The sequence below is a fragment of the Erythrolamprus reginae genome, chromosome 2 (assembly GCF_031021105.1).
Source record: "Erythrolamprus reginae isolate rEryReg1 chromosome 2, rEryReg1.hap1, whole genome shotgun sequence".
In the NCBI taxonomy this organism is placed as follows: domain Eukaryota; kingdom Metazoa; phylum Chordata; class Lepidosauria; order Squamata; family Dipsadidae; genus Erythrolamprus; species Erythrolamprus reginae.
Genome location: NC_091951.1, coordinates 334,985,604 through 335,001,275, shown reverse-complemented (window position 1 = coordinate 335,001,275; position 15,672 = coordinate 334,985,604). Strand labels below are relative to the sequence as shown.

Here is a 15,672-nt window from a genome sequence, read left to right as displayed (position 1 = left end):
AGAGGGCCGGGGCTGCCACAGAGAAGGCTCTTCCCCTGGGGCCCGCCAAACGACATTGTTTGGTCGACGGGACCCGGAGAAAGCCAAGTCTGTGGGACCTTATCAGTCGCTGGGATTCATGCGGTAGCAGGCAGTTCCGGAGGTACTCTGGTCCAATGCCATGCAGGGCTTTAAAGGTCATAACCAACACTTTGAATTGTGACCGGAAACTGATCGGCAGCCAATGCAGGCCACGGAGTGTTGCAGAAACGTGGGTGAATCTAGGAAGCCCCACGATGGCTCTCGCGGCCGCGTTCTGCACGATCTGAAGTTTATGAACACTTTTCAGAGGTAGTTCCATGTAGAGAGCGTTGCTTCAAGCCTTCCCAGAGCCATCCCACCTTTCTTACCACACAGTAAGGCTGTGGCTTCTTCCTTAAACCTTCTCCTTTTCTGTATAAACAGTTCCAAATTCAGCTTCTCCCAATTCACTCCTCATAGCAACATTTAAACAAGATCATTGCTACTAGTTTCAAAACTGTTTTCATTTCACCTTCACAGCTCACAAGGGGATTGAAATGCAATAATGGGATTGTAGAAAAAGGACCGCAAAGCCTCCGGGAGATATCCGTGTTTTTGTTGGTATATATATATATTTACAAACATAGCTTCCCAAGCATAGCAACCCTTCGGAATTTTTTTCCCCCAGTTATAAAACACAGATAAATATATCTACTGAAAACACAGACCTGTGTTTTATTTTAGTTTTGTGTCAATGGTCGCTGGGATTTGTGCGGCAGAAGGGCTTTATAGGTCAAAACCAACACTTTGAATTGTGACCGGAAACTGATTGGCAACCAATGCAGACTGTGGAGTGTTGGTGTAACATGGGCGTACCTAGGGAAGCCCATGATTGCTCTCGCAGCTGCATTCTGCACGATCTGAAGTTTCCGAACACTTCAGGTCGTGCAGAATGCAGCTGCTCGACAGTAGTCAAGCCTCGAGGTGATGAGGGCATGAGTGACTGTGAGCAGTGACTCCCGGTTCAAATAGGGCCGCAACTGGTGCACCAGGCAAACCTGGGCAAACGCCCCTCCATTTCATGCTTAGCAGACGAGCAATTCGAGAACTTTACAGGACTGCCTTCCACCTCATAGCAACTGATAAGGGTCCACAGAGTCGGCCTTCTCTAGGTCCCGTCCGCCAAACAATGCCAGATGGTGGGGCCGCAATGAAGGGCCTTCTCTGTGGCAGCTCCAATGCTTTGGAACCAACTGCCTCTGGAGATCTGTGTTATCTCCTCCCTACCGATCTTCCAGAAAGCCGTTAAGACTTGATTGAGAGTATGTATAGCTTTTAGGGTTATAAATGCATTTTTAAATTGTTTTTTATTATGCTCATTGTTGTAACCTATATTTACATTGTATTGATTTATTGCTATTATTGTAAGCCGCCCAGTATCCATAGATATATCCTCTTCAATTCAATTCAATTCAATTCAATTGATTAAATTTGTATGCCGCCCCTCTCCGAAGACTCGGGGCGGCTCACAACAATAATAACAACAGTGTGACAATGTAAACAAATCTAATATTAAAAAACATCTTAAAACCCCATCATTTAAAAACCATGCAGCATACACATACCATACATACCATACTTGTCAGTAGTTGTGTATCTATGCTTACCTCTGCCTGTGCTTTGATTTCCTGAAGCAAAGAAGAAACATCACTTTTTGTTGTCACCGAAGACAAAACCAATTGCAATTTCTGTTGATCCAGAGAGGAAATCAATAGTTCATCCAGGCTAAAATACAAAATATGCAAAATGAGATGAGACTGAAGAAAGACGTTGCCTGGTATAGCAGATAATAGAGACATGGTGGCGCAGTGGTTAGAGTGCGGTACTGCAGGCTACTTCTGCTGACTGCCAGCTGCCTGAACTGGATGTCAGTTCAGGAGGGACTATGGCAACTCATTCTGCAAGAGTGAAAAACAAACTATAATTGGGTACTGGGTGGAGAATATGGCTTCAATGAACCTTTATTTACAGTTTCTTTAAGTAAGTCTGTAGTTCTTAGAGCTCTGAAATAGCCAAGCTCTCCAGGGGTGGGTTCTTCCCAGTTCGGATGGGTTCGCCCGAACTGGTAGCGACCTGCTGGTGATGTTACAATGACATCATGAATCTGGTTCAGCCAGTGCCGGTTCGTGGGCACTGTCATCTTTTTTTGAATTTTTTTTTAAATAAAATGATTTTTGATTTTTTTAAAAAATTTAAGAATTTTTGATTTTTTAAAAAAATTTAAGAATTTTTGATTTTTTAAAAAATTGATTTTTTTAAAAAAATGAATGTTTAAAAATTCTATAATTTTTTTACAAAATTGTTCTTCTGAGCATGCGCAAAAGCCGACTTTCCGACATTTTGTTCTCAGCTTTTTTTCCTTTGGGATTTTTTGGCTCTGCGCATTTGCACAAAGCGCACATGTACCCCCGCGGCGTGCCTTTGCGGTGTGGGAAGATGCGAACCCGTAGCAAGGTAAGTTAGAACCCAACCCTGGAACACTCTTATTAAAATATCAGGAGCTGACAGTGTATTGACTCAGATCTTAGGCAGCTGGGGGCGAGCATTCAATGCTTTGATCAAGTCCTTGGCTTTCACTGAGCTTTGACATTACGAATGAAACTATACACATGAAAAGAAAACATACAACTTGCCGACTATTGCAATAGCCCGTTTTTCTTGGTGAGAAACTCAAATAGGTTGGGTCCAGAATTTGTGCAGTTTAAAGCAAAGTACACAAACCAGGGCAAAATTGTTTGGATTCTTTCCTCCACCCATGAAATACAGTGGTACCTCTACTTAAGAACTTAATTCGTTCCGTGACCAGGTTCTTAAGTAGAAATGTTCTTAAGTAGAAGCAATTTTTCCCATAGGAATCAATGTAAAAGCAAATAATGTGGGCAAACCCATTAGGAAAGAAATAAAAGCGCAGAATTTGGGTGGGAGGAGGAGGAGGAAGAAGAGGAGAAGGAGAGTCGCTGCTATCTTCTGCATCTTCCTTCCCATGCTGAAGGGCTCCCCTCTCCTCTCGCTCGCTTGCTTTGTAGATGGCGCCTTTCCTTCGCTGTGGGGACTCCTCGGCTGCCCAGAGCGAAGGGAGCATTTCTTTTCTCTGGGCGCTGGCAGAGTTTTATTCCCTGTCCAAGCGCCTAGAGAAAGGAAAATGCTTCGTTCGCTCTGGACTGCCAAAGCCTCATTAAGCGCCACCAAAAGGCTCCTCTGGCAGCCTAGATGGCCGGGGTTAAAGGGGGAATGGCAGGAAACTGTCCGGGCCTTCGTACTGCTCTCAAATTTCCTGGGAATTTTTTCCGTGCTTGGGTTCTTAAGTAGAAACAAAAAAATCTTGAACACCCAGTTCTTATCTAGAAAAGTTCTTAAGTAGAGGCGTTCTTAAGTAGAGGCACCACTGTATTTGCTTTCAGGTTTTACACATTTGCCTTCCTCCTACTACAGAGCTAATATTAAGAAAACGTTAAAACTAACCTGATAGACCAGCTCTTCCCTGAGTTCACTTTATCACTGCCATCGTACTGTAACCCTTCCTCATCGGACGTTGATCCAGGAGTCCCGGAACCACTATTCCAAGGACTGGTTTCTTTTGAATGTTGCCTGCTTGTCATCCCAGGACTGGGTAATCCTGAGCGTTCATTCATTTTGGAAGCGTTTTCAGCGAGGGATCTCACAGCAGAGGGAAGATGCAACTCGGTTTGGATGGATGAAGGTTGAGACTCTATCGAGAAGTCCTCACTGCAGAGCTTATCAAGATCTGGCATGCTCAGAGCTCTCAGCTCCCGGAGTTTGGAACGAGACAAGGGCATGTGTCTAATGTGCCCGCCCGAGACTCTGCTTCGTCGGACATTGGTGGTAGACGGTGGTAAACCACCTGGTTCCTCAAAAGTGTGCCTTTCACTCTTCCCCAAGAGACCATCGTCTTGGCTGCTCTTGGGCGAATTGTGTTGCACATTTGTTAATGTCGAGCTGGTTGAAGATCTGGTGACCCTTGGAGACGTCGGGGCTTCACCTCCACAGTAGGAACTCAGACTCCGTCGCAGGGCCTGGACCGCGTCATTCACGCTGGTAGCTGAAGCTGCAGAAACGCCACTGGACAATCTTTGGCCGACGGGCAGTTTAGAGTTCAGGGCGGTGGAATGGAGGTCGATGGCTTTGACCGTAGGCCTGTCAAAATGAGCCAGGTTTTCAAACGATTTGATTCGCTGCTTGACAGAAAACGAAGAGACGGGATCGTGTGGCCAGTTGAGTTCGTAGTAGTAATAGTTCCTTCGGGCCTTTCTCAGCTTTTGTGCAACGGGACTGCCATTGTCACTGTTGGATTTGGGGAGGCCGGCGGGTGGGGCTTTAGCATCCTGATTGTTGAGACTGAGGTGGACAACGTTCAACATAGCCAACTCTGAATCGGAAGGGTTTGAATTCGAAACATTGCCTAAGATATCGTGGACACGATGGGCTGGTTGATCCCTGTCGTTGCTGCTTTCCCTTAAATGGTTGGATAATTGCGCTGGTACCGAAGAGGTCCTTGTCACAGGTTTTAGTGCTCTGGGGGCATCTTCCTTGTGCGAAGCGCTCTGCGGACAATCCAGCGCTTTGCTTCTGAGTGGATTGGCCCTATTGTCATCTTCTTTCTTCTCGAGGGGCAAGTCAGGAATGACGGATGAGGAAGATAACTTAACCTCAATGAAAGTGCGCTGGATTTCCTGGTTGGGTTGGTCTTGCCGAGCAGCGGGATAAATAAGGCAAGATGACTCTTTCTTAAAAAGCCCTGCACTGTCAGACTTCAACGGCTTCATTTCCAATCCATCATGATTCAAACTCATCCCCTTGTTTTCGGTCCTCTCGGTCAGACAACAAGACTTGAGTAGGGCCTCAGTAGGCGTATTTGACTTAGACGGGCTGTCCCTTGGTTCTGTGCTGCTAGCCCTCCCCTTTTTCTCGCTGCTGGTAACTTCCCACTTGTTGACCTGTGCTTCTTTTTCTATTTTAGGGGATCCTGATATTCCAGCCCTGCCGAATTTGGGTTTGATGATGGATTTATCTTTGTTTTTCATAACACTGCTCTCCCCATTCAACAGGGGCAAAGTGGATGCCGGAGGCTCCAACAACGAGGACTGAACTTCCTCCTGCTGCTGAAATATCTTAGAACCCATAGAGAGGCTCCTGCTGGGTGGTTCCAGGTGGGTGGCTAAGTTGTGGAGCGAGGAACCTTTCTTTGAAAGCAGCCTGGGTGAACCTTGGGCAGGGAGGGTTATCTTTTTTTGATCAGCGCCCTCAGCTTTGGCAGCAGCAGCACCAAAAGTATCCGAATGAGTCCGGGACTTGTTTTTAAGATTGAGAGCCTTCCCTTTAGGCCCTGCTTTGTTTTGCTGATTATTTGAAAGGGTTTCCACCATACTCTTCGGCGGAGTACCTTTAGTTTCATGGTGTAATTTAGGAGAAGAAGAGGGGCTATATGTAATACCAAAACTCTTGCATGGACCGGAATTCAGAGTTTTGGTATTTGAGGGTTTCGAGATAACCGCGTTGGCTTTTTCGTTTTTTCCTAATAAATTGTGAGCCGAAGAGACCCTGGCCAAATGTTTTGGTTTGGACGAAAGGGGATATTTAGGACTGTTTACTATTTTTTGTATTGCACTCTTCATTGTATAGCTTTCTGTTCTTCTTAACTGGGATGAATCGCTGGTTCCTTTCCCCATCACAGCAGAAGGGCTACCAATTACATTGCTTCCACAATCCATCACTGAATTGTTTTCTACTTGCAACTGTTGGGTTTTCTCCACTTCAACTTGGTCTACCATGTTGCCGTCCCAGCTATTGATATTTTCTGTCGGACAGGAATGTATTTCTGGGGCAGAATGTTTATATATTTGCATTAGATTTTCTTGCTTCTGCGGGCCATTTTCTCCTTCACCCCTTGAACAACCATTCCCAATAGAAGAGCAGACTGGCCTGTCTTGAGCCAAACCGTCTACTGCTTGTGAAGAAACATCTGGAGAAGATTGAAAAGTTGTTGATGGCACCGTATTTTCTGCACTGGAGTTTTTCGACAAGTGCGATTTTTCTAATGTAAATTTTCCACTAGACGTTTCCAGCGAATCTATTTCTGTTTTGCTTTCTGCCTGCAAACAGTTGCTCAAAGAATGGTAAATTGGTGGATGGTGAGAAGATTTTATGGGAGACTGTTTCTGAATACAATGTTGGTCATAATTCAGGTTGCAAATTTCTATTTGCTCCTCATCTGATTCAACTAGTTTAGGGGTTGCCAAGGGATTATCACTAACAGATAGTACAAGTGATGAATTGTCTCCAGGATTCTCAGCTAAGGATTCTGTGTCCGAACTGGAGTCTTCTGCAGACGCATACATAGATTTTGGAACAGTGTTGGTCTTAGTTTCCATTTCAGGCGACTGGTCATCACCGAGGCTGCTAAAATTCCTTGAATAGGTACTGAGACAGCTTTGGTTTACAGTTAAGATTCTCCTTGCGTTAATGGAATCCAGGACAGAAAACCCCAAGGTCTCTTGTGTATTATTAACTGAATTTGCCACTCTTTCTACAAGATCATTTTTAACTATATTTGATACAGGATTCGGACGAGCTTCTTCGGCCATCCCAAAACTATTTTCCTTGGTATGTCTGTCCTTGATTAATAAACAGTCACCATCTTTTTCTTCTGGGGAATTCCTTTTGCCGCAGAAGTCATCCATCTCTTCTAATAGCACCACAGAAGTGTCTTGAATTTCTGAAGGATCTGCTGGCGTGACCTTAGTGTTAGCATCAGACACCAATCCGGTCCTTTCTTCCATACAACCCAGAAGAGATTCCAAAGATTCTTTCTCATAGGCAAAGCTGTTTTCTTCTTTGATCCTAACAACATGGCTCAATTCTTTCCGAATTGCCTCGTCTGCCTCTGAAGACACAAAGAGATTTGTAAATTTGTTAAAAGACTGCATAAAGAATCAATGAAATAACTACATCCTCTTAATTACACAATTATTAAACCTTTACACCAGCTTTTAATTTTAGAGGTCCATCTGGATTCCGCGATGATTAAGATGTTGGAAAATTAAGTTTTATTAACGATCTACTTATCACCATTCAGTATGCTAGTTACTGTATTTTTCTAAGTATAAGATGTAACTTCCTCCCCTAAAAGAGGGTGGAAATGTTGGTGGGTCTAATACACCGAATGCAGCCATTTTTGGCTTCCCAAAACCCCGTCCTGGCATCCCATTCCCCCCCCCCCCAATTTCCAGAATTTAAGAATTTAATTTAATTATGCTAGCAGTTGAGCATACATTTTGCTTGCATCTAAATTTTACGAAAGGAAGTGCTACTTCCTTCCAAAAATGCCTTTTGGTTATGGAGGCTACAAACTGAGCTGTCCCAAACTTCGCATTGCTGGGTGGATACAATTTATGCTGGGGCTGTCTAATAAACTTAAGAGGTATCCTCAAGTCATTTGGTTGCTTTAAAGTGAGCCAGATCTTGGTCACAACAGCATGAATGACAGTAAAATATGGAATGCTTTGGTTCCTGTCCAGACTTGTCTCAAAAAGGATAGATAGATAGATAGATAGATAGATAGATAGATAGACAGACAGACAGACAGACAGACAGACAGACAGACAGACAGACAGACAGACAGACAGACAGACAGACAGATAAAGATAGAGAAAGCAGAAGGACAGGCAGGCCAGACAGACAGACATAGAGCTAGAGAGATAGATAGAGAGATAGAGATAAAGATAGAGATAGAGAAAGAAAGACAGACATAGATATAGATATAGAGATAGAAGGAAGGAAAGAAACAAAGAAAGAAAGAAAGAAAGAAAGAAAGAAAGAAAGAAAGAAAGAAAGGCAGGCAGGCAGGCAGGCAGGCAGGCAGGCAGGCAGGCAGGCAGACAGGCAGACAGACAGACAGACAGACAGACAGACAGACAAGATCTTGCTTAGGACCAGATTATCTAAGGGACCGTCTTCTGCCTCATGTATCCTGGTGACCGTTTAAGTCCCACAGGGTCGGCCTTCTCCAGGTCCCGTCAGCCAGGCAATGTTGTCTGGTGGGGCCTAGGGGAAGAGCCTTCTCTGTGGCAGCTCCGGCCCTTTGGAACCAACTCCCTCCAGAGATTCATACCACCCTTACCCTCCTGGCCTTTCACAAGGCCCTGAAGACCTATCTTTGATGGCAGTCATGGGGGCCATGAAATGTTAGGAACTAACTCCAGCCGATGTTATGAATGGCTGATGGTGTTTTTTAGGAAAAAATGGGGTTTTAGAATTTTTAGTATTTTAATATTAGATTTCTCACACGTTTTGTATTTGTATTTATTCTGTTGTAAGCTGCTCTGAGTCAGTTGAGAAGGGCGGCATAGAAATTGAATTAATAACTAATAATTAATAAATTATTAATTAGATTTCTATGCTGCCCTCCTCAACTTATTTAATTGATTAAATAAATAAATAAATAAATAAATAAATTTAGAGATATAGATAGAAATATAATAATAATGGGGGTTTTAGTGTTTTTTAAATTATTAGATTTGTTCTTACATTGTCTTTGTTGTTGTTGTTAGCCGCCCCAAGTCTATGGAGAGGGGCGGCATACAAATCTAATAAATAATAATAATAATAATAATAATAATAATAATAATAATAATAATAATAATATAGATATAGATATAAAATTAGTTCAGGGATACCCACATACATCTGCACATTGATCACAGAACAGGGGAGGGAAAGAAGACAAAATCTTACGCAAAACGGCTTTCTGGATGTCCAGGGTAATGGATGTGGGAAGACTGCTTACATATCGGCAAGCTTCTTCGTAAGAGAATCCATAGATGGGGATAGCATTGATAGAAAGGATCTCGTCTCTTGGAGCCAACCTTCCCATGGATGCCTGTGGAGAGTGCATTTATTAACACAGTACTGTCATAATCTCCCAATTTTAGGGTGCGGAATAACATGAAGGTGAAGCTCAATTGCTAGACCAGGAAAGGGGACCGGATTCTATATTTGGGGTCCTTCTGGCAAAAGCAGAGAGAGCTTTTTCTTATCCTCTGAACCAGAGGAACCACCAACTCCTGAGGTAAAAGTCTAAGACTGAGGTAATCTCAATCAAGTTGAGGTAATCACCCCTCCAATCTGTGGAGATTTTCAATCATCCAGGTCATGGTTGTCCCAAAGGAGCTTTTTCAAGAGGTATGTGGACTTTCTGGATTTTTTTTTCTTTGAGGATATTTCGCTTCTCAACAGAGAAGCTTCTTCAGTTCTGACTGAAGAAGCTTCCCCACCATCTAAGCTAGAGCTGAAGAAGCTTCTTCGCTGAGAAGCAAAATGTCTTCAAAGGAAAAAAAACAGGCATGCCCACGTTGGCCACGCAAATTTTCCACACACACACACGAGATCAAACACAACCCTGATGCGGCCCTCAATGAAATCAAGTATGACACCCTGATCTATGCTGTCACTAATAAGAAATATTTTGACTTAACAAATTAACTTGGTTTCCAAAAGATGCTCATTTTGAAATAATCTGAAAATCCCCGAATGGCAGTATGGTTGTTATTTCCTGTCAACAAGCTGCATTCCATTGTAAAGGTAATATCTTCTGTTTCTAAAGGAGTTTTCGTCAAGTGAGCAATAATTACTAATGAACAATGTGGCTCCTTTCACAACAGTGTGACCTCCTTGCCCTGAGAATTTTAAGAGGGTAGGAGGAGGAAGCAGGCCTAAATCAATTCATCAAATGCCTATTTGGCAAGGGTTATATCAATTCAATTTTATTTGATTAGTCAATCGACCATATCAAAGTAGAAATAGTGACCGCATCAGTCATCAAAAACGGCGATTTATCATAAAAGCTCTACAGTAGTGTAAACTGGTTAAAATACAATAAAATTAGACAAAATGAAGATAATTTAAATAAAATGAGTTAAAATGTGGTATGATGAGCTAAAATTAAATAGTAAAACATGAAAATAATAACTCCTGCAAAGGTTTGCATTAAAACAAATGTAAAATACAGTGATACCTCATCTTACAAACCCCTCTTCATACAAACTTTTCGAGATACAAACCGGGGGTTTAAGATTTTTTTGCCTCTTCTTACAAACTATTTTCACCTTACAAACCCACCGCCACCACTGGGATGCCCCGCCTCCGGACTTCCGTTGCCAGCGAAGCACCCGTTTTTGTGCTGCTGGGATTCCCCTGAGGCTCCTCTCCACGGGAAACCCCACCTCCGGACGTCCATGTTTTTGTGATGCTGCAGGGGAATCCCAGCAGCGCAAAAACGGACGCTTTTCTGGCAACGGAAGTCCAGAGTGGGGTTTGCCAGCGAGGGGAGCCTCAGTGAAATCGCAGCATCGCAAAAACACAGAGGTCCGGAGGTGGGGTTTCGAGGACTTCAGTGTTTTTGTGATGCTGCGATTTCACTGATGCTCCCTTCCCTGGGAAACCCCACCTCTGGACTTCAGTTGCCAGCGAAGCATTCATTTTTGCAATGCTGAGATTCCCCTGCTGAGATTCCCCTGCAGCATCATAAAAACACGGAAGTCCAGAAGTGGGGATTCCCATGGAGAAGAGCCTCAGGGGAATCCCAGCAGTGCAAAAATGGGCACTTCGGCTGGCAAAAGGGGTGAATTTTGGGCTTGCACGCATTAATCGCTTTTCCATTGATTCCTATGGGAAACATTGTTTCGTCTTACAAACTTTTCACCTTAAGAACCTCGTCCCAGAACCAATTAAGTTTGTAAGACAAGGTATCACTGTACTAGTATAAAATATTCTTAAGTGAGTTCATCTCCTTTGCATGCCACCCCAATATGTTCTATAAAACGTGTTCTCATCTGGACAGCCCTGACTATAAACTTAACAGTTCTAGAAACTACATATATATTTGTACTCTGAAGAAAGTGAGATAATTGTTTATTACAGTCCGAATGTGTGATTTTATCAAGTAGGGACTGTAAATACTGGGGTCTTACTGAGGAGTATAATCAATTCATCAGTTGCCTATTTGACAAGGGTTATAACAAGAGACATGAAGCAAGGCTCACAAAATCCACATTTCTCCTGAGTTTAACATGTCAATTTCAGGGGCAGGTTCCTCTTACCTGCCTATACTGGTGTGCTGCGTGCACATCATAACAATTGTATGCCACCCTTCTTCAGAGAAGGGCGGCATAAAAATCTAATTAATCATCATAATCATCATCATCATCATCATCATCATTGGCAATGGCCACAGAGTTGGCCTTCTCCGGGTCCCATCGACTAAGCAATGTTGTTTGGTGGGACCCAGGAGAAGAGCCTTCTCTGTGGCAGCCCCGACCCTCTGGAACCAGCTCCCCCCAGATATCAGAGTTGCCCCCACCCTCCTTGCCTTTCGCAAGCTCCTTAAAACCCACCTCTGTTGTCAGGCATGGGGGAATTGAAATTTCACTTCCCCCTAGGCTTATAGAATTTATACATGGTATGCTTGTATGTATGAGTGGTTCTTTAAATTGGGGGTTTTTAGATTATTTTTAATATTAGATTTGTTTTCACTGTCTTTTCATTGTTGTTAGCCGCCCCGAGTCTTCGGAGAGGGGCGGCATACAAATCTAATAAGATTAGATTAGATTTATTGGATTTATATGCCGCCCCTCTCCGCAAACTCGGAGAGTAAGTAAGTAAGTAAGTAAGTAAGTAAGTAAGTAAGTAAGTAAGTAAGTAAGTAAGTAAGTAAGTAAGTAAGTAAGTAAGTAAGTAAGTAAGTAAATAGGTAAATAGGTAAATAGGTAAATAAAATAAGTAAGTAAATAAGTAAGTAAACAAACAAACAAATCAATCAATCAATCAATCAATAATGGCATGCGTGCATGTGTCCCCTCTTGTGATTTTGCTTCCGCACATGTGTGGAAGCAAAAAACCGCCCAAATCAAGCGTGTGCGCCCCTTCACAAAACTTTGTTTCTGCGCATGCGCAGGAAGCAAAAAAAAGGATGGCACCATGCGATGGACTGGCGAAGACAGTCCTGAAGCCGTTGCATGCAAATTGCGCAATCCGCGGAGGCCTACCGGAACGGAGCTCCAGGGCGCACCAGTAGGAACCCATCCCTGCATGATCTCACCTTCTCTCTGAAATGGAATTTCTATTAGGGGTCATAAAGTGAAAGGCATTTGTTTACCCTTTCAGCCGCTCCACCTGGTTGCAAGCCTGTTATGACGATGCGCAAAGGGCTGGCATGAATTTCAAGATCCAGGCCGAAGGACTCGTTTTCATTTCGAGATAGCGTAACGGATTCCACGTGGCTCTGCTCCAGGGGGCTCTCTTGAGCTTCATTCCTCTGGATGGATGGAAGGACCTTCCCACTGGCTCTACTACAGGCGCCATGCTCCTCGTTCTTGGGCCTTGGGACTCCATGGTATTCGATACTCATCAGGCTTTTTACTCGGGTGACTGCTTTATGTTCCAATTTGGGAGACCTCTTCGTTTCTAGCGGTTCTTCCCGAAAGTCCTTCACGTTCAAGTAGCCTGGATGAAGCTCTGGAAGATGATGAAGTTCTTTAGCGGGAAGAAAAGGAGTGTCTGGTACATGCTCCCCAATGTTCTCTGTCAGATTCCTACAACTGGTAGCAGCTAAGTCACTGCAGTTATTTGTCGCAGATTCTTTCTCCTGGCTGGTATCTCCGTTTTGCACCAAAGGCGCTGCGGGGGAAATATTACAGTCGTTGTTTCCTTTCCTTTGACCTTTCGACCTCGACCCTCTTTGGAATGAGTCTCCATCTTGTTTGGCAAAGTCGTCCTCATCACTCACATCCCCGTCATAAAAAGCAATCCTTCTCTGCCGTTGGAAAGACTGGGCCCCTTTGGGGCTGTCGCTGAAACTAACGTGCCGAGCAGCTGTCTCCTTCGGCTTGCCGAGAGGACCCGGTGAGCTATTGCCTGTAGCCGGGGAACTGCACAGACTGGATTCTTTGGTAGCTAAAAACAAACACATGGCATATAATTTGGTGATACTATTTTAGAATGTAACGAACTGATCTTTCACTATTTTCCATACACCTCCCTGTTCTTACTATTCTCTCCTAAGCTGCAAAGCCTTTGATTCAGTGGTCCACGACAAACTACTCCTAAAACTCAAATCCTATGGCATCTCAGGATCCCTCCACAGCTGATTACAGCATTCCTGTCATACAGACAAGAAGTGGTCAAAATAGGAAGCACCATATCCACCACCACCCCGTCCCAGTTAAAAGTGGTGTTCCCCAAGGTAGTGTACTGGGACCAACGCTCTTCATTCTGTAATCAATGACCTTTGTGATTACATCACAAGCAACTGTGTCCTCTTCGCCGACGATGTAAAACTCTTCAACACCACCGATAACACAACTACTGCAAAAAGACCTGAACTCTGTTTCTGAGTGGTCTAACACATGGCAACTCCATATCTCAACTAGCAAATGCTCTGTCCTACACATTGGGAAAAATAATCTGAACTCCAAATACGAACTGAATAATCAAATTATCACAGATAATCCCCACTCGGTTAAAGACCTCGGTATACTAATAACAAAAGATTTAAGTGCCAAAGCCCACTGCAACAACATAGCCAAGAAGGCTTCAAGAGTTGTAAACCTAATCCTACGTAGCTTCTGCTCTGGCAATCTCTTACTACTTACCAGAGCTTACAAAACTTTTGCCAGACCCATCCTTGAATACAGCTCATCTGTTTGGAACCCATATCACATCTCAGACATTAATACCCTTGAAAATGTCCAAAGATACTTCACCAGAAGATCCCTTCACTCCTCCACTTGAAACAGAATACCCTATGAGACTAGACTTTCAATCCTGGGCCTAGAAAGCTTAAACAAGATCTAAGTATTGCCCACAAGATTATATGCTGCAACGTCCTGCCTGTTGGCGACTACTTCAGCTTCAACCACAACAACACAAGAGCACACAACAGATTTAAACTTAATATTAACTGCTCCAAACTTGACTGTAAAAAATATGACTTCAGTAACCGAGTTACAGTAAGAGGGGAAGGCATCTTTTTAACAGGAATAACTGCACTCAAGGCCTCAAAACAGGCAACCCCACTCAATTGTAGCCTCTGGAGCACAGAAAACAGCACACCGAAAAAACCGGAAGTCTGTTTTTCCGAACTTCTGTTTTGCCGTTGTGTTGTTTTTCACACTCCGGGGTTTCAGGAAGCTTCCCTGAAGCCTCCGGAGGGCGAAAAATAGCACAACAGGCAAACCTGAAGTCTGTTTTTCTGAACCTCTGGTTTTCCACTGCACCCACAAAGGCCAGGGGTATATGTGCGCATGTGCAGGACCAGCACGGGTGTATGTGCATGTGTGTGGGAGAGGGAATGGGTGTGGGCATGTATGTGTGCACTAGTGCATGTGCAAATACCCTTTTAGCACACAAATCAAAAAAGGTTCGCCATCACTGTTCTATAGAATGATATTGAATTCTATCAAATAGCAAAGGACCCATAAAGTTGGAAGTATCACCATGTGCCCGGAAGCCTACCTGGAGTGCCGGAAGAAAGAACACTCTCTTCTAGGGAACTGCTCCTACTCTTGGGCCGAAACTGCTCTTCATCACTGGATCCAGTCACAGTGGTCTCCGAGAGAGACAATTGGCTCGCCCCGTCTTGTAAGAAGTATTGGGAGAGCTCTGTTTCAGAGTTGAGAGAGCTCTGCTGAAATAAAGAAAGAAAAAGGAAATGGGAGATTGTAACAAGACCAACGGAGCCCAAACGTTCCGGTTTGGCAGCTCAGCAGGGAGGGAGGGGTGAAGAGGGGATGGTTCTGTGTGAGTGGCAGGGGTACACACGTATGCACAGTGTTCAGCAAAATTCAAAATTCACAAAATTCAGCAAAAAACATGTGAGATATACACACACACACACATATATTCGACACAAAAAAACCATGTAACCCTTCCCTGGTACAGAGCTGAAGGGATTGGATACTGTAGCCTAGAGGTTAATTCTCTGCCAGGTTTGCCAAGGCAAAGGTTGCAAGTTTAAGTCCCAGTCAGAATATAGTTGTCGGCTATGAATAAATTAACTGCCTTGAAATGGTCCTGGGTTGGGCCTAGAGGCAAAAAGGAGCTGTGACGTTCCTTCAATATACCAGGGTGATCCGACATTAAAAAAAAACATATAGCCCCTGCCTGGTACAGAGCTGGAAGGGATCAGGTCTGATGACATTAAAAAAAAACATATAGCCCCTGCCTGGTACAGAGCTGGAAGGGATCAGGTCTGATGGCTCAACTGCTAATTCTCTGTCTTACAAGGCATATATATATATACACACAGTATATATAGATGGGTTAATTGTCCCAGTAAAAGGAGACTCGCTCTAATTAGCAAAGTGAAATAAAGAAAAGACTGAACCCCTGGGGAAAAAAAAGGTTGCTCCTTAAATGTGGAAAATTCTGCCTTTTCAACCGAATTCAACATTTTGCCAGCCTCCTCCCTGAACACATGAAGGAGATTTTTTTAAAAAAATGAGGCAAGAGAGAAAGAAGTCAGACTCTGCAATCTCTGTTTCTGACCCTGATATATTTTGCCAAAAAAATAAATAAATAGATAAAGGACCTTGTGTGTTT

At 43.6% G+C, this 15,672-nt stretch overlaps 1 protein-coding gene across 5 annotated transcripts in view; it reads right to left on the bottom strand.

The window, feature by feature from the left end:
• PDZD2 (PDZ domain containing 2) overlaps positions 1-15,672 on the bottom strand; it is a 458,739-nt gene that overhangs the window by 24,434 nt on the left and 418,633 nt on the right. For 4 of the 5 annotated variants that reach the window (XM_070743493.1, XM_070743496.1, XM_070743495.1 and 1 more), the window contains 5 exons: positions 14,587-14,758; positions 12,230-13,026; positions 8,812-8,956; positions 3,523-6,961; positions 1,668-1,785 (listed from right to left, as the gene is read on the bottom strand). In XM_070743493.1, the coding sequence (XP_070599594.1) occupies positions 1,668-1,785; positions 3,523-6,961; positions 8,812-8,956; positions 12,230-13,026; positions 14,587-14,758 (4,671 nt within the window). The remainder of the gene's footprint in view (positions 1-1,667; positions 1,786-3,522; positions 6,962-8,811; positions 8,957-12,229; positions 13,027-14,586; positions 14,759-15,672) is intronic. The other variant, XM_070743494.1, reaches the window with a different exon arrangement.